The following is an 18835-nucleotide window of genomic DNA, read 5'->3' on the forward strand; positions in this document are numbered from 1 at the left end:
CACCAACCCTTTGGAACATGCTCCCATCAGATGTCAAGGAGATAAGTGGCATACAACCTTCAGAAGACATCTGAATATATAGGGAAGTTTTTAATGTTTCATGTTTTGCTATATAAGTTGGAAGCCACCCAGAGTGGCTGGGGCAACCAAGTCATATGGGCGGGGTACAAATAAAATAAAAAACAAACAAACAAAAAACGATTAACGCAACCTTTCCCCCTCTGATTCAGTTCTCCACCCCCCCACCCCCATTTCTCAGACCATCCTTCTCCAACCTGCTGCCCTGAAGATGTTTTGGACTACAGTGGTACACCGGGTTAAGTACTTAATTCGTTCGGGAAGTCCGTTCTTAACCTGAAGCACCACTTTAGCTAATGGGGCCTCCTGCTGCTGCCGCGCCGCCAGAGCACATTTCTGTTCTCATCCTGAAGCAAAGTTCTTAACCTGAAGCACTATTTCTGGGTTAGCGGAGTCTGTAACCTGAAGCGTCTGTAACCTGAAGCGTCTGTAACCCGAGGTACCACTGTACAACTGCCATCGCGCCCCAGCCAGCGTGGCCTTGCCTGATGGCTGGCTGGGGCTGGCCGCGGGACTTGCGCTGCCGAGCATCCTCAGGGCACCCGGTTGGGGACAGGTGCCGACCTCCGCTCGAGGCTGGGGCGGCGGCTGCTGCCTGCGCTCCTCCCGCCGCCGCCGCCGCCGCCGCCCCCTCGCCGGCTGGAGGCCGGTCCCGCCTCCCGGGCGCAGGTGGCCGCTGCGAGCAGGAAGTCCCTACTGTGCATCTCGCCGCCTTTGCGCTCTCGGGGTGCAGCGGCCGCGGCGCGCCAGGGGCCAGGAGCCGAGCTAGGGCGGGCCGGAGGTGGCTTCCCCGTTCGCCTTGCGAGCGCATCTTCGGGGCAGGAAGCTGGAAACTTGCTCCCGAGAGAGTCAGGCGGGCTGAGCGGGTGGGAAATCCCAGGCGCGTAAAGAGAACCTCGCGCTCCACTGGGAAAGGGCTTTGCATTTGGGGAAGGGAGGCGCGCGACGCGTGGGATTTTTCATTTCATTTTATTGTAGAGGGGAAAGCGAGAGTTTCCTTTCCCGCTTTCCTTTGGCCCTCTTTTCACAATAAAGAGGCCAGCGACAGATCTCCTGATGGCTTCGGGTCCAAAAAGTTCCGAGCCGAACTCCCAGCCCGGAGACCCCGCTCCGAATCCCAACATCAGCCCCCAGGAAGAGCTGGACTTCTCCATTTTATTTGATTATGACTACACGAACCCGATAGCAGGTTTGTGGCTTCTCGCCTCTGTTCTTTATTTCATTTCATTAAGTCCTCCTCCCCGCAAAAGACCTTGCTGCGGCTGCAATGGATGCTACCTTGGTGAATTCATGGCCCAAAGGGGCAGGGATAGCGCTACCTGCTATCATGGGCTGGTGCCTGGAATAAAACAATGTTTTCTTGGCACTTGGTCAGGGAACTGTCTGTATCTGTGAGAGAGGAAAGCTGTACTGCGCCGCACAGGAAAGAGTTGTTTTCTCCAGTTAGCACTAAAGAGGGCGACAGGGAAGCGTGAGGATGTTGGCTGGAGTTGGATGGGAATCACTTGTGGCAATGGAAGTTTTACCTTTCTGCCACCAGCCGCCTTCTGTGGCTACATTTTTCTTCATCTCTCCAAAGGGATGAATGGTCAGAAGTTCTAATTGCGCAGGTTCTTATAAGAATGAGCAACGCGTTAGGGGTGTGTGCGTGTGGCAGAAGTTTTAAGTAACTAAGAAAATAAACAATAAAATATACTGTCACAGCACTGCAGCAGATCAGAGGGCTGTTCTCTGCACAAGTATTTAACTGTATTGATATATAATGTGATTGTCTTTCAGCTTGTGGATATCATAGTTTAATGGCACCTGTCAGTTGTAATGTAGTTATTAGGACTGTTACAATATACAGTACAGACCCATAGTGAGCGATGCTGATTAGTCTGTAGAAATGGCAACAGTGCATACATTATTATTAGACCATGGCTTCCGTTGTTGTTGTTTTAAATTTAGCTTGCTTTATGGTGTGGATTGAGTAGCTAAATGACAGGGCTGTACTGCTTTGTACAAAAGCACATGCAATTTAACATGTTATGTGTGTAAGAAAATGCCATGGATACTCAGATAACGTCTGTGCTAGGGCTATTTATTTATTTATGTTTTTCGTGGTTCTTATTTTTTATTTCTAAGCTGCCTTGAGTCCCATCAGGGAATAAAGCAGGGTATAAATAAATAAATATAGAACAACAACAATAATCATACACATTCTCCAAACAATTGGATTTCAGGAAAATGCCCACATCTTTCGCACGTTTTGTGTCATCCAAGGTAAATATTGCCCACACACTTTTGAATCCACTGAGAGCTGTATTCTGCCTCCAGTGTGAAAGCATGCTAAACATGCATGGCCCATGTGTTTCCTTCCTTCACGGTACATCTATGTTTGAAAAAATGTCATATGTGAAATAGTACTGTGGGTACTTTGAAAGAATGTTAGAATCCAGTATCTGGCATGGAACCTGCCTGTTGATGCAGGGTGGTCACCAGTAAACCCATGGTCGACATAGTGGTCACCAGTGACTCCACATGTCACCACTTCATGCTGATACCCTGAAGTTTTATTAAGCTTTCTTGAGCCAGGACTGTGTATGTTCTGCACCATATTTTGTTAACAAAACTGGAACTTGATAGTCCGATCCGAACACATGAAAAAGACAACATGTTGCACTATGGGCAACATCCAGTTATTTCCACCTGTTTGCAAAATGGAAATCTGCTTGCACAATGGGACTTCCAGTTTCTTTTCTTCAGCCCTCATGTACCCCCCCCCCCCAAATCTGCTCCACAAGGTCCACCAACCCTTTGGAGCATCTTTTGGGGGTGCATGGGGGAGGAGGAAAAGGAGCAGCCCCTTTACACAAGTGGTCATGTTTTCATTCTGCGTTGGGTCTCATCTGTATTATAGCAACCTGAAATGATAACATTATTTCCCATCATTGAGTAGTCACTTTTCTTTCAAGGATCAGACTGCATGAATAGGTATTACATTGCAATCTGAAAAAAGTCCCATGGAGTTCAGTGTGGCGTACTTCCAGGAAAATGGGTATAGGATTGCAGCCTTAATGACATGTTTTTCCTGAAAAAGTGCAGCTCCACCTTACAGTGGAGTCTATGCTGCTTAGTGCTGCTGATCCAACTTGACACAGGTGAATTTGTGACCCAGTCCTACCAACTGGTACCCTAACCAATCTTGCCTTCCAAACCATGGGGATGGGGAAGAGTGCCCATTTAGGAACATTGGAAGCTGCCTTGTACCATGTCAGACCTTTGGTCCACCTAGCTCTGTATGGTCTGCACTGTCTGGCAGTGGCCCTCTAGGATTTCAGGCAGGAGTCTCTCCCAACCCTATTGAGATGCTGGGGATTGAATTTGGGACATCTGCTTACAAGGCAGACATACTGAGCTATCACCCTTCCCCAAAAGAGGAAAAAAAGGAGGACTTTTATGACTTGGGCCCTAAGACCTTGAGCCTGAAATATAGCACCTCAATTGTGATTCAAATACAGACCACCAAACTCAGACAAGCAAGAACATGTAAGGAGATATTCTTTACTGTAGCCCCATTATCCTTTCCATAAACAATTAAATTAAAACTTGAACTTCCTCCAAGCCAATGTCTGGATCTGATATTTGGTGTGGCTTTCTGTGATTTCATTATTATTTCTCCACTTACCTTAGAATGGAACATGATATTACAACATTCGATGGCCTGCTTGAATGTATAGCTTGAATGTATGCTTGTAGCAGAAGTTGAGGACATCCTATGCCGATCTTCATTGGATCCCAGCTTGTGGCTCAGTCAGTAGAGCATGAGACTCCTAATCTCAGGGTTGTGGGTTTGAGCCCCACATTGGGCAAAGGATTCCTGCATTTCAGGGTGTTGGATCAGGGTCTCTTCCTACAATTCTATGATTCTATGACACAGCCAGTGGGAGATCTGGATTTATCACTGTAACAAGTGCAGTTCAACATAGCTTTGACTGTATCTTTTGAGTACGTAGTGACATCGATAGGATAAGTGAACTTTTAATATTTTCTTTTGTATGGAAACAGGAGGTAGCACAGCTGAATCTGCTTTACAGTAATTTAAAATACAATAAGTAGTATTGGGATTTCAATCTAAGACTGTTAAAGGTGCATTGTGGCTTTTGAACACGCTGCTTTAGTGAGTGTAGTGAAGGGTGCCTTTTGAATGAGTGAAGGCAATGAACGTGGCTAAGAATACACTAAAATCATGTACTCTTACAGTGCCAAAACCGTGACTGAGAATATCTTTTCCAGTGCAATAAAAGCAACTGTAGCTGCTAATTTACATTTTCAGTGATGGGCCAAGAGAAATTAGCACATTTAATTTTTTTTTTTTTGCAGAAGCCTGTGAAGCTTGTGTGTGTAAATTCCTTTTATGTTTGTTGTAAGAAAAAGTAAAAACAAAAACAAAACACAACTGTGACTTTTTTAAAAACAAAAGCAAAACCAAGGTTAAAGTCTGAAACGCACTTATTAGGGAGCCTGAAACTTCGTACTGGGTAAATCTGCGCAGGATTCTGTTGCAAATCCCTTCTACCTTCCTAGCTTTATACAGTACATCTGAGATATTTTTAATGTGTTGTAGTGAATTTTAGTTGAACTGGAAATGTGTGTGTGTGTGTGTGTGTGTGTGTGTGTGTGTGTGTGCATCTTTAATAGCACAGTGCTTGCGTAATGTACCAGGTATGGTGGTTTGTTTTTTATTTACTATGGGTTCTCATTTTGTATATGTTATGAAGCACCCTGTAATCTTCAGGTGAAGGGTGATGTACTAATCAATCAATCAATCAATCAATCAATCAATCAAATAGGTAAGAGACTGAGCTATGTGCTGAAAAGTCCCCTGTTCAAATCTCTCCTCAACCACAAATCCACTGTCCTCCAGGACTAAGTCAGGCTTTAATCTTAGGAGCATTTACTTAGGAGTAAACCCTACTGACCTCATTGGGACTTACTTCTGAGGAAAACATGCTTAGGGTTGGAATTACTGAGTCAAGCACACTAAGCCCTTAGAATAAGTGCAAAGCAAAGAGTAGTTGATGGGTAGGTCTGTTATTTGAACACATAGGAGTTTTAAAAGCACAAATCGGTCATTTCTCCCAGATGCACACAATGCATTTGTTCATGGTGATTCACACCTTTGCACTGCAGTGTCCTTGCATACATCCAACATACGGCACTTCAATCACACCCACACCTGTGGTATTGGGGCCAATGTGTTGGAGTTTGACCAGGGAGGCTTGGATTCAAATCCCTGCTTTAGTCACAATAAGCTGTATGAGTGACCAGCTTAACCTGCATTAAGGGGTTGTTCTGAGGATAAAATGGAGTGGGGACCATTTGTGTCACTCCCAAAGTTTCTTGGAGGAAGGAATTAACAGTTACACACCATTCTAATATTGCAATGATTGTGTGCAACTTCTTGCCCACACTTGATGTTGAGAAGAATATGCCGTTGTAGAGAGTAGGAAGAGCCCTCCAGAGACAGTTTTACTTGTACTGAATGCCTGGATACCGTGATTATTATTAATTTTGTATATTTTCAAGATGGAAATGATTAGTGTAAGGGAGATCACAACGAAACTTATAATCTGGAGGACATTTCTTGTCTTTCAAAAGACACCATTATGAGTCTGTAAGTAATCCTTTGTACATCAGTGATCTTTAATGTACTAAGATTAAAGCATGTTTACAAAGAGATGGAAATTAAAAGAAGAAGAAGAAGAAGCTTCAGTCCACATGTCTAAGTGTGCCTGGCAGTTCTGGAAGTTGACTGTTTCCTAACTGATGTTAGTTGCATCTGAACTGAAGCTGCTTACTTGCAGTTTTGGGATGTTCGCCAGAAACGTAACCACAGCAGAGGGTCATGAGCTCAGGCCTTTTCTTCTTCCTCTGAAAGTTCTCATACTGCATCCAAATGATATTTTCCAACTTGGATGGAGTGGAATCATTTAAGCCTCTTTGAATGCAACTTAAGGTTGGTTCACATGCGTGTGTTCATCTGTTGAAGCCTGCAACAGCAGCAAATGACTTGCATGTGTGAATGGGTCTCTGCATATCAGACACTACAGACAGAACGGTCATGTTGTCTGAAGTCACCTTGAATTCACTGCTTCTCGGTAGAGTCAGTTCTCACATTCAGCAGCTGGCCAGGAACTTGAGACATCCAGTGATATATGCAGGGATGGGGAAAGCCCTAAGAAAAGACAATTTAGCCTGCAACTCCCACCTTGTCTTGAGGCCAGGGAATAAACATATTAAATTGCATCCCATTTGGTTAGACCAGTTCTCAGGGAACTGACATCAGAGCGAGAGGCGGAGGCAGGGCTCCAGAGCGATGCCGGAGAGGGGACCAGCAGGGGGGAAGGAATTCAGCGTAACACCAATAGAGAAGAGAGGGAGATGGAGGAATTGGTGACAGGGCTCCAAGACCCTTCACCCGAATCTAGTGGAGAGAGCGCTGGCACGCCCCTGCCTTCCCCTCACTTGCGCAGACGCGTTCCGCGCAGGGAACATAGGAGGAGACTTGGGGTCAAACAGCTTTTATGCTGGAAGAGGTTCAAGAAACACCCACTGATGGATTCTGCAAGTGACTAACAGGTCACGGAGGGCGAGCTCTAACCCTAAACATGGTTGAGCAAACAAACTGACTAAACTGAAGGCAATTTACGCACAAGTAACCCCTCACAACCATTACACCAGTGTTTCCCAAACTTGGGTCTCCAGCTGTTTTCAGAGTACAGTTCCCATCATCCATGACCACTGGCCTTCCTCACTAGGGATTATGGGAGTTGTCCAAAAACAGCTGGAGTCCCAAGTTTGGGAAACACTGGGTTAGAGTGCAAAGTTGGTTGTGTGTGAGAAATTCCTTGTCCCTCACCCTTCCCATTCCTCCCTTTGTAGCCCCCTCAGAAGACTGTCCTGAGGGTTGGGAGACTCCCAAAAAGGACTGTGATAAGGAGTTGGGGGTGGGTGGGTAGAATTGGGCAGAGGCAGATTGTAGCCTTATCCCTCCCCCACTACTGCACTCCACATTCCAGGTCTTTCCTTAGAGCCCTCCAATCCTTTCAAAAGTCTTTTGGGAAGGCACAGGAATCTGCATTGGGAGGAATTGGTGGGGAATCCCATTTGCACGTATGCTTTAGTGAATACTGCATGGGATGTGGGTTAAACCACAGAGCCTAGGACTTGCCGATCAGAAGGTCGGCGGTTCGAATCCCCGCAATGGGGTGAGCTCCCATTGCTGGGTCCCTGCTCCTGCCAACCTAGCAGTTCGAAAGCACGTCAAAGTGCAAGTAGATAAATAGGTACCGGTGGGAAGGTAAATGGCGTTTCCGTGCGCTGCTCTGGTTCACCAGAAGCGGCTTAGTCATGCTGGCCACATGACCCGGAAGCTGTACGCCTGCTCCCTCGCCCAGTAAAGCAAGATGAGCGCCGCAACCCCAGAGTCGGTCATGACTGGACCTAATGGTCAGGGGTCCCTTAATCTTTTACAAGCTCCTGTACAGATATTCTCATGTGATTATGACAGGCATAGGATATCCCAAGACACACACCCAAGCTGCAGTGCCATAAAGTAGTTAAGGGAGCACTTATCTCCTACCTGTGCTTTCTATGGGAGAATTTATTTGGATGTTCAGGATCATTCAGGACTACTACATGCTGGGAACAAGCAGCAGGCTATAAATCGCATCCTGTTCGTGAGCATGCAAAGGCATCTGGCGGACTACTGTTGGGAAGATCAGCCTTCCCCAACCTGATATCTTCCAGATGTTTTGTATTACAGCTCCCATCATCCTTTTCTGTTGGCTGTGCTCTCTAGGGCTGATGGGAATGGTTGTCCAACAATGTTCAGAGGTGCCATATTGGAGAAGGGTGGACTAGATGAACCTATGACATAGTTCAGTAGGACAATCCTTATGTTCCTATGACCTTTACTTTGAGGAAAGTTCAGACCTCTGGTCTAGAATGCTCAGGCCAGTGAGTCGTAAGAACGGGATTTTTTAAGATGGGGCTGTAGTTTCTCCAAGCCTAGTTCTCACTTGGCAGTGGACTGTACCATTTCAGGTGAAGGCTGTCATAACCGAATGGTCCTCTGTGGCAATAAATAAATAATTCCACATAAGGTAACCAGCGTGTCAGGGAGAAAACTAATGCATCTTCTCCACATCTAGTTCTATGCAGGGTATTTTGTATAAATGAACAGCCAGCAATTCAAACCCTCACTTGCCGCCTGATGTGGTAGAGCCCAGCCATCGTGTGGACCTAGTGATAAGGTTTGCTTTGATACGTTTATCTCTACTGATAATTTTTGTTCCTCTCATAAGAAACTATTCTCCACAACAGCTGATCAGTGCTAGCCATCTCATGCAACCAACTGTCCACAACGTTTTATTAGTGCTGGCCATCTCATGCCGCCAACTGTGGCAACATGATAAGAGATGGAATAGCATGATAGCAAAAAGCATTGAGCTGGAAGTCTGCACACCAAACCTCACAGCTGCCACAAACTCAATTAGGCAGGTCTCCAAGCCTGACCCCCTCACCTCCATATGCAACATGTGGAATAATGCTGATCTGCCTTGCAGTGCTGTTGTAAGGATTACCTTGAAACTGTACATGAGGGATGTTGAATACTTGAAATGGACGATGATAACTGCAGCTTATTTCCTTATTAGTCTTAAAAAGTTCCTGTTAGAGTTTCTGTAGTCTGGTGCTTATGATTACACTTCCCAGGATGCCCTGGGTGGGGAAAGCAGAGGGGGGAAAGAAGGATAGAGAAGTTGGTAGGGTCCCCAGAAATGTAATAATGATATATATTAAGTTTGGCAACCCAGCCCTAGTGTTTTGACGTTGATGTGACAAAGCTACCAAAACCAATTCATAATCTAGATCTCTTAAGAAATGCCACACCCTTAATTCAAACTTAGACCTTTCCCTCAGTAATCAGACTCGCCCAACAGTTTGTGCAATCCCACCCCCTCTTTTTTCTTCAGAGTCTCAGGGTAGGGGGCTATTCTTGCTTGCAAATTGTAATTCTTCAGAATGGGCATGTGATAATCACTAGCCTATAGAATGGATGCAGGCGACGTCTTGTATCAAACAACCTTGTCAGAATAAACGACAAGGCAGAATGATGCCTGCTGGGCACTTTCTGTCTTCCCATGGTTTGCTGTCTGTTCTAGAATGTGAAGATCAGGACAGATCATTCAAAAGGCAAAATCAGGAGCTGGGCGGCAGAAGGCTGGGTTTGCTAGATGTTAACTTCAAGTAGCATTTTGAAGATGTGGACACCTAGCTAGTTCTAGCTGAGATCTAGCTTGTGATTGGTAGCAGTGGTTATTGCAGGGAAGTGTCGCTTTCTGCTGAAATTGCATTTTGTAGGGCGGTTTTTAAAAGAAAATTACAGATAAGAGTAAGCATCTGTTCAATCAAACAAGAGCATCTAGGACTTCTTGGTTTATGTCCTTGGTTTTGTTCACGCTCCTCCCTCCAGATAGACAAAACGTGTGACATGAGGTTCTACTTTAAAGTAATAAATGCAGTGGAAATGCTAAGGCCTAAACAGAATGTTTTATTCAACAAAATTAAGGGCAGTGAGGTAATACATATGCTGCAGGCACTTGTGGGTAAAGTGAGAATACTATTTTCACACATTTCTCAAAATGCTGCTTCCTCCCATCCCCACCCCCAATGTCAATTTGGGTAATTGATTGCAAGTTAAACTATTAATTTTAAGAAAAGCAGAGCGCACTTAAGTAGGCACTCTAATTTTAGAGTCTAAAATGAAGAGTGCTGGATTGTTTTAACTGTAGTATAATGCCAACAGCTACTGTATGTCTTCTTTTAGTTGCCTTTGTTCTCAAGAGTGCTATCTTTAGTTTGTGATTACAGCTAGATTATGGATTACAGAGATCCCATCATGGGAGTGGTTGTGTCTCCAATTTCGTACTAAATTGTTTCATGCTAACTGGCAGAGGTGCTCTTAGCAGAATCTGCAGTTGCCATGTAACTTGGAGGAAAAGCCTTCTAGAAAACCACCTTCTGCCTTGAATTAGGTTGGGCTGCTGGCTGGTTATGTAGTGCTTTCCAGAAATGCATTTAAAAATACAACAGCAGTAGCTCCTACAGAGCCAAGTCAGGTTGGCATGACCAACAGCTGAGTGTTTGCTAATTACGTGCCCAGTCTTGGTGGCAATGAAGTATGGACTGGCTAATTAAATTGAAACCACATCAGGGGATTTAATCTTAAGGACAGGAACTGCTGTGTTCTAATCAGCCTCCTTTTCTTCCCACTCCACAGCAGAGTAACAAAGCTGAGCTTGTACCATCATAGCTGTTCCCATGGCTGCAGACTATGATGTCACAAACAGATGCATTATGGCCATAACAACTTGTACAACGATTTCATAATTTATTCTACACTTGTGTTGTTTGGAGAGGTGATGTACCTCCAATACACATCTAAGAGCAGCAGCAAGAAGGCAAGCTGACGCCCTTCCTCCAAGTCAGAACTGGAGCTGGGTAGATGAGTTTTGCCAGGGAGTTTGTTGTATCACTGCCAACACCATATTCTACTTTCAGCATGTCAAAAGGAGGCATTCATGGCTGGTCTGCAATCAACTGGAGAAGCCACTTCATGCAAAATTTCATTTGGGTTATAACCATTTACTGTAGCAATTTGAACAATTTCCTTCTGGGTAGCATAAAATAAAAATTGGATGTGATGTTTCACTCTAAGAGATGTTCCATCCTCAGGCTGTTTTAAATGTTGCAGTTACTTTTCCTGTACAAAAGGACTCACTCCTGTTTAGGAAAATGAATAAAAGCTGTGTGCAGATAGTCACACAGTAGGTGCCCCTTGATGGGAGTGGCCGATAGATGGTAAAGCATGAATGGCTAAGCCATGGCCCTCCGAATTTTGTTGAACTCCTTCTCTCTTCAGCCCCAACCAGCAGGGCCAATGGCCGGGGATGCTGGAACCTGTAGTCCAATGATATATAGGGACTGAAGTAAATCTGGCAAACAAACAAACAACAAAACCCTCCAGTGTAAACAGAATCATGATTTGCATTAAATACATTTGTTTGAAGTTAGTCAGTGCAAAATGAATTGGTTTCTACCCCTTCGTTTGGCCTACCCAAATTTGTGTTCCCTAGAATTCAAAGGGAGTATTAAAAATGCTTTTTTAGAACTTTATTGTAGTCTTTCTCAGTATTATCCTTGTCCACATGAAGGAGAATTTTCCTGTCAAATTGAGGAAGGCAATAAGATTTTTAACTTAGATGAGATCTGAACACTTCCAAGAATGCACTTTTATATTGTCAATGTCTGCCTAGATAAAACTTTCACCTCTTATCTATTGGAATAAAATAAAGCTGTGTCCGAGATTAAATATGGAACTGTGTAATACTTGTTCTCATTAATTCTCTCCAGCCTTGGGGGTGGGGTGGAGGGGCTAGAATGTATCTGCCAAGATTGTGTTGAGTGGAACATTTCTGAGTCTGTAAAATATTTGAATTAAAATATGAGACTAGGGGAAAAGAGGCATATTTTGTCAATTCCTAAAGGGGTCCTCCACACACCTCACAAAATAAATCAGAGGAGGAGGATTCCCTCTGTCCCCCATTTCTTGTTGGAAACATTTACAGCATATGATCTTTAGAAGGTAAAACCATGGATTTTGCAGATTTTCAATTCGAAAGCCTACCATTCCCATTTTAAAGAATAAACATAACTGCAAACATGACTGCATGCATGAAACATACCTGTGATAGATAGACAGGAAATTAGCTGCCATGTCCCATAGTTCAAGGTAGTAGAGTAATAGGGTACAGGTCTGTGTTCCAGGGATGGGAAACCAGCTGTTTTTGGAACCCCAACTCCTACCAGTCCAACAGTGAGTTGCAGTCCAGAAGCTCCTGGAGGCAGTGGCGTAGCGTGGGTTGTCAGCACCCGGGGCAAGGCAAGTAATTTGCGCCCCCTAACCCGTGGATTTGCGCCCCCTAACCCGTGGATTTGCCCTAACCCCAGATGTTGCGCCCGGTGCGGCCGGCCCCCCCTGCACCCCCCACGCTACGCCACTGCCTGGAGGGCAACCACTTCGCCATCTTTTATTTACGTAGTGCTTCATTTAGTGTGATTGTTCACCAGGGTTCAGTTCTACCACCTGTTTTGAATATCAGAATTCAGGTTTGGATAACAATCAGTGATCCTAAAAGTACTGGTGCATACAAGTAGATACACACATCAATCTGTCACTGTGTTTTTACAGGCAGGCTATGAAATAACCTGCTTCTGTTTCAGCTACACTGCAGTTTTCAGCATTTTTGTGTCTGTGTGTTTTTAAAAAGTTCTGCATATTTAAAAGCTAGCAAGTTCTTGGAAATATTGGAAAACACAATTTTAAAATCTTCAGCTCAATTCAGCTAGGCAGACTGAGGACCCAAGTCTTCTATGCATTTCATATTGGATTCATAATACAAAACAAAATGAGTTATATGCCCATGTCCTAGATAAGGCAACACCGGAAGGCATTTTTAAAACTTACGTTGGCACCTAAATGTGCTAACACAAATATATGCCAGTTATAAAGCAGGGGTGTTCTGGATCTGGCCGCTATATGGGAATGCTACAGGTTTAACAGACTGGGCTAGTAGGGCCTCATTCTGAGAATTATCCAAGTGGTACCGGGAGTCAGGTGTGTGGGCTTAGTTGCCCTGGTTTGACTCTGCTGGTGCCTTACAGGGAGTGGGTGGTCTCAGGATGGTGCCGCTGCTGCTTCTATTCTGAGAATGACCAACTTTGAAGCAGCTGGTTGCAGCCTTCCATGTGCGATCGATATAAATATGCAATATCTTTATAACCTTTTCCTAACACACTGTTGCTAATGCCTTCTTGTTAACCCGTGATTGCTCAGCTTCTGCCGTGGTATGTCTAGTCTTAAAAGCCACCCTTCTTTTTCCAGAAGAACCGACTCCTTCACATAAAATCATCAGCCCACCCTCTGGAGTTACTTACCCTCATGATGATGTCTCGGATTATGGCCTCAAGCCATACACCCCCTTCGCTTTGTCTAGCCTTTCGGCAGATCACATGGGCAGATACGGACAGCCAGATAGCCTAGGGTCAAAATGCTACTTGGACCCGGGCAAGGCTGCCGGTCCCCCTACTTTGAGCCCTAGGATTGAGATAACACCATCTTATGAACTGATTCACTCGGGGGGTCCCTTCAGCAGCAGAGACAGAGATCTATTGGTAGAGCATCAGTCCAACTCAGCTACTGCTAGCCCAAGGTTTACCCTGCCTGTCCCTGGCTTTGAGAGCTACCGAGAACCGCTGTGCCTGAGCCCTCCTAGCAGCGGCTCCTCTGCAAGCTTCATTTCAGAGACAAATTTCTCTCCTTATACCTCACCATGCGTTTCACCAAATAATGGCCCTAGTGATGACCTTTGTCCACAGTTTCAAAACACCCATGCTCATTATTCCCCTAGAACCTCGCCAATAATGTCCCCACAAGCAACCATCGTGGAGGATACCTGCTTGGGGCCACGTTCAACATCTCCACGTCCCAATTCAAGGTCGTCATCGCCAGGAGCAAAGCGGAAGTACCCTTGCCCCGAGCTCTACGGGAGTCAGCAACCTTGCACTTCTCCACGGCAATCGAGGACCCCCTCTCCGCAAGCCTCTCCCCAGGTCCCCTTGAGAGAAGACGGCTCTTCCATCACTTACACCCAGTTATCCACCTCTTCTAGCCTCATGGATGCAATGAGCAACCTCACCACCGATCCCACTTGCGGAGTCCCCACAAAAATATGGAGAACCAGCCCGGAACCTTCGCCGATGTCTTCCCACAAGGCCAGCATGCCGTGTCACGTGCTTCAGCCTATTGAATACATTGGGCCTTGCGAGCAGGATGATCGGAGAAACCCACCACCTGAGTCTATCTTATTAGTGCCGCCATCTTGGCCAAAGCAGCTGATGCCTGCAATACCTATCTGCAGGTAAGCTTGCATGTCTTGTGATCGCTCTTTCTAACAGGTCTGATAGAATGTGTTCCTGATAGCCCAAACTTCCATTATGCGTGTGTGTGGGATGGTCTGCCTTTGCCTACTTTCTAAACAATAACTACCACTGTGATACGCAAGGAAATTTTTTAAATAAAAGGCTCTTGCAATACAGGACCTGTTGTTTGGGTTGCCAGCCAGTTATTATGTTATGGATGCATCCAGAAAAATGCATTCTGATATGTAGCCAGTCGTTCGGAGATGTCATGTGCACCAAACATGGGATGATATCCAGCTAAATCACTCCTGGAGTAGACCCATTGAAATCATTGGTCCATCTAGCTCCATACAGACTGAAATCTCCAAATCAGGAGACATGCCTAGTTTCATTTGTGGATGCTGAAGACTGAACCAGGGATCTTCTGTATGCAAAGCAGATGCTTAGCTATTCCCAAGTAGGAATACAATGGTACCTCTGGTTGCGAACAGGATCCATTCCGGAGGCCTGTTTGCAACATGAAAAGAGCGCAACCTGAAGCACTGTATTTGTGCAGGTGCATGGTGTGATTTGGTGCGCATGCGCGAAGCACGATTTAGCGCTTCTGTGCATGCGCAAGCGGCAAAACCTGGAAGTAACTCTTTCCGGTACTTCTGGGTTGCCACGGGACGTAACCTGAAAGAACGTAACATGAAGCAAACGTAACATGAGGTATGACTGTACTTGATGCACCAATCATCTAACTTGGTATAAGGCAGTTCCTATCTCTCTAAACTGGCAATAAGTGTACAGTTTGTACACAAAAAGGGACGCGGGTGGCGCTGTGGGTTAAACCACAGAGCCTAGGACTTGCCGATCAGAAGGTTGGTGGTTCGAATCCCCGCGACGGGGTGAGCTCCCGTTGCTCGGTCCCTGCTCCTGCCAACCTAGCAGTTTGAAAGCACGTCAAAGTACAAGTAGATAAATAGGTACCACTCCGGCGGGAGGGTAAATGGCGTTTCCATGTGCTGCTCTGGTTTTCCAGAAGCAGCTTAGTCATGCTGGCCACATGACCCAGAAGCTGTACGCCGACTCCCTCGGCCAATAAAGCGAGATGAATGCCGCAACCCCAGATTCGGTCATGACTGGACCTAATGGTCAGGGATCCCTTTTACCTTTGTACACATTAGATTTGTTTGCTGCTCTTGTTTGTCTCTGTGCATGTACAAGCCCACCTCCAAAAAGTAGAAATAATTTGCTAGATGTAAATTTTTACCAGGGACCTGTTTCAAAGGGTATAGATATTAGCAAACATATGATTTTAATGAGATACTAAGAATGTGGGGACAGAGCACTTAGGCAGACATTAGAGAGGAGTTCGTAACTCTTTCTGTACCCACTAATTCTCCCTTTCAAGTGTTTCCCCCAGCTAGCATTCTCTGAGCTGGACTTAATTGTTTTCAGAGGAAAAAAATCGTTTACGCATGTCCAGCGGAAGCATTTGTGAGGAGCAAGGCTAAAGCATCTCTGCTTGCCCACTAATTTCCCCATTCAGTGTTGTCTCTTTCCCCTCCCTGCATTAGTGCAGTCAAACATAAAAAAGGACTTGCTGGATCAGATCAAAAGCCTATTTACTTCATCCAGCATCCTGTTTTCCACAGCAGCCAACCAGATGCCCCCAGGAACCCATAACACAGGGCATGAAGTCAACAGTCCTTTTCCTACTGCCTCAAAATCTGGAGGCTCCATAAAGTAATTGTGATCCATAGTCATTGACAGACCCTCTGCTAATTCTCTGAGGGAGGGCAAACCCCTCCATTTTTCTTAATGGAGGCTGTGCACCCTGACCTCTTTTGAAAAAAAGAGAAAAGCCAACCTGCGTTCCATAATGACGTTCTCCAACTTATTGTCCCTCTTCTCTGCCCAGCATTCCTGTGCACTCCCTCCCACCACTTGAATGGCCCCTCTCCAGTCATTCTGGCTCTTACGAGCTGCGGATTGAAGTGCAGCCCAAACCCCACCACCGTGCCCACTATGAGACGGAAGGGAGCCGAGGGGCAGTCAAAGCGCCAACAGGGGGGCACCCCGTGGTCCAGGTAAGATCTTTTTCTTGGAGAAGATGAACTGCGACGGCTTCTTGATAGCTCTGTGCCTCTTGGCAACCTGCCATAGCACCACATTGTTTGGGGAAACAAGGCTAGTGCAACATAATTATAAAAGGTGTTTTTAAGGATAGCAGACAGTGGTCTCCTACTGGTCTGGGAAGATATAGTTCTTCTGTCCACTTTACAAATACTTGGAGGCCAGGCCACAGAGTCATTTTCATGACTCTTGTTTTCATTTCATTGTTTGCATGTGTGTGTAGCACTTCAGTTTTTATAAACTGCTTGGAGACTGCTTTTATATTATGTGATATATATGAAATAAAGTTGTACTCTTGGCCCTTCCAGGACCCAAGGTACAGTACCTAGCTCTTCCCTATAAAACAGCCCTGGTCTAGAAACACTTACAAGTCATTTTAAATCCCTGACTTTAAGAGAAGCCTTCACATTCAGGCATAATTAAGGTTGTTCTATGGTTTATTTTTTTAAAACAATAAAAAAGTTATTGTGAGAAGAAGAAATGGGTGCTTCTCAGGGACTGAGATGCTATAACAAGGTGTGAAAAAAGCATCTTAAGTTTGACAAACTAAACTCAGTATGATTGCCTTGAAAATAACAGGTCTTCACTGATGTTTTAAGATGGAGCTGTATCTAGATACAACGGAGGAGGCCCAACTCTGCTGCTTCAGCCTTTGGTGAACTTCGCAGTGGCATAGAATCATTCTGTAGAGTTGGAATTTAGAAAGGCAGTTGGTAGTGAAGTCAACCTGTGTATATATGTTGCCCTTTGTAGGGCTTGGCAATATAAATCAAGCTGACATATGGGTGGTTTGGAGTCACTTATCTCTCCTCCTTTTGCAATATCTTCTTTACGCCAGGAGGAGATTGTTTCATTGGCCAGGGTTAGAGTGTGATACGAGGAGAAGCACTTCACAGAGCTGGCACTTAGTTCAATGAGGCATTTGATGGCCTACTGTAAAGTTTATGTAGTTGTAAAGTGATAGGGCCACAAGTTAATTGAGTTCATGCATTCATAGAAGAAAAGTCACTGAGTTCAGAGTAAGATTTTTTTTTAATTATCTTTTTTGCAAGGTGGATTGAGGTTGCAGAAGTAGAGATGGGGTGTCAAGGGGATAGTGAAGCATCAGGTGAACTCTCTTGAGTTTCATTGCAAGTGTGCAAATCCAGGCTACTTTTAATCGGAGAATTCCAGCTTGGCTAGTCTAAGTTTATGGAGGAATTGAAATAGGACCCCTTAGTACTAAATATGACATGTGTTGCTATGACAGGGATCCAAAGAAGAGGCATGAACAGCTGTGTGTTCAGCTGGTGTCTTTTAGCCACTTCCAGATAACCTGTTTATTGAGCGTTCTTCCTGATTTCTTTGCAAGGAGGTTAGATGATGTTGCGTCAAAGCTAGAGTTATCCCACACTTTGCATTTCCTACCAATTCCCTTTTGCCAAAGAGTCTGATCTTTTGGGAAAGAAGCAGATTTGTTGCATCAAAGCTTGTTGCATAGCTCATTCGGCAGAGCACGAGACTCTTAATCTTAGGGTCGTGGGTTTGAGCCCCACATTGGGCAGAAGACTCCTATATTGCAGGAGGTTGCATTAGATGACCCTCCTGGTCCCTTCCAAATCTACTATTCTATGAATTGCACAATCTGAATTTGCCAGTATGTAGTTGAATCCCATCCGAAAATAGTGACAGTCTAGAATTGCCCTTGACTGTACTTTCTTGCCACAGCAGTTCCTAGTGCATTAAAAACCAATCTGTGACTTGTCTCCTTAGCATTGCAAGTTGTTGAATAGTAAAACCAACAAGCCTGGTTCTGTGTTTCTTCTGTCCTGCTCACACATGGATCCTGGCCAACAAATGTTTTTATCCCCCAAAGTAGTCTAGGTTTCCAAGTGCAGAGTGATTTTTTGGGTGGGAGAGTATTTAGGTACCTCAATCTCCCATCTGCAGCACATCACACCAAAAGCTGAAACATGCTTATTCTGGTGATAGTCTAGCATGGTTTTGAAGCTGTCTCTAATCAGATGTACTGAAAGGGGCACATTGAATCCCCATGGAAAGGATGGCTGGATGCATCCTTTTTTCATCATTAAGGCTATATATTTGTTGCAAATGATTTAACACTGTGGTGTGTGGAATGACAGGATACTAGAAGGGTTGTCTGTCAGAAAGTTCTTCCTGAAGTTTAGTGAGAATCTCCTTTCTTGTAACTTGAATCCATTGGTTCAAGTCCTACGCTCCAGAGCAGGAGACAGCAAGCTCACTCCATCTTCCATGTGCACAACTGGGGTCCCTGATTGCATGGGGTACTTAAGGGGGAGTTGTCAACTCATGCACAGGCTCCCCTTTGCAGATATCCATGCTGAACATGTTCACAATATAGCTCTACACATGTACACGATGCATGAAAAGGACAGATGTAAAGTATACACAGGATATAGGTTATTTACCTATTAAGTCAATTTGCATGGCCACCCAAAAACGTATGTTTTCCATATGGCATAAACACATCAAAAGACTAATATACAATGCTGAAAATAACACAAAAGGTTAAAGATGGCTACACATTCTCTCTAGCTCTCCTTTGCTTCTTTGACAACTGTACTTGGACAGAGAACCTTGTGGGCAT

The 18835-nt window shown here is 44.9% G+C and overlaps 1 protein-coding gene across 7 annotated transcripts in view; it reads left to right on the plus strand.

Moving 5' to 3' along the window:
• NFATC2 (nuclear factor of activated T cells 2) overlaps positions 1 to 18835 on the plus strand; it is a gene marked incomplete at its 3' end in the record, with an annotated part of 136648 nt that overhangs the window by 16772 nt on the left and 101041 nt on the right. For 3 of the 7 annotated variants that reach the window (XM_081867605.1, XM_081867604.1, XM_081867603.1), the window contains exons 1-3: positions 932 to 1267; positions 13070 to 14105; positions 16013 to 16181. In XM_081867605.1, coding sequence (XP_081723731.1) covers positions 1135 to 1267; positions 13070 to 14105; positions 16013 to 16181 — 1338 coding nt within the window. In that variant the 5' untranslated portion in view covers positions 932 to 1134. Of the gene's footprint in view, positions 1 to 931; positions 1268 to 1613; positions 1719 to 13069; positions 14106 to 16012; positions 16182 to 18835 lie in introns of those variants that run through there. The other 4 variants (XM_081867606.1, XM_081867609.1, XM_081867608.1 and 1 more) reach the window with 3 other exon arrangements.

The sequence above is a fragment of the Podarcis erhardii genome (assembly GCF_964252035.2).
Source record: "Podarcis erhardii genome assembly, chromosome: 6".
NCBI classification, from domain to species: domain Eukaryota; kingdom Metazoa; phylum Chordata; class Lepidosauria; order Squamata; family Lacertidae; genus Podarcis; species Podarcis erhardii.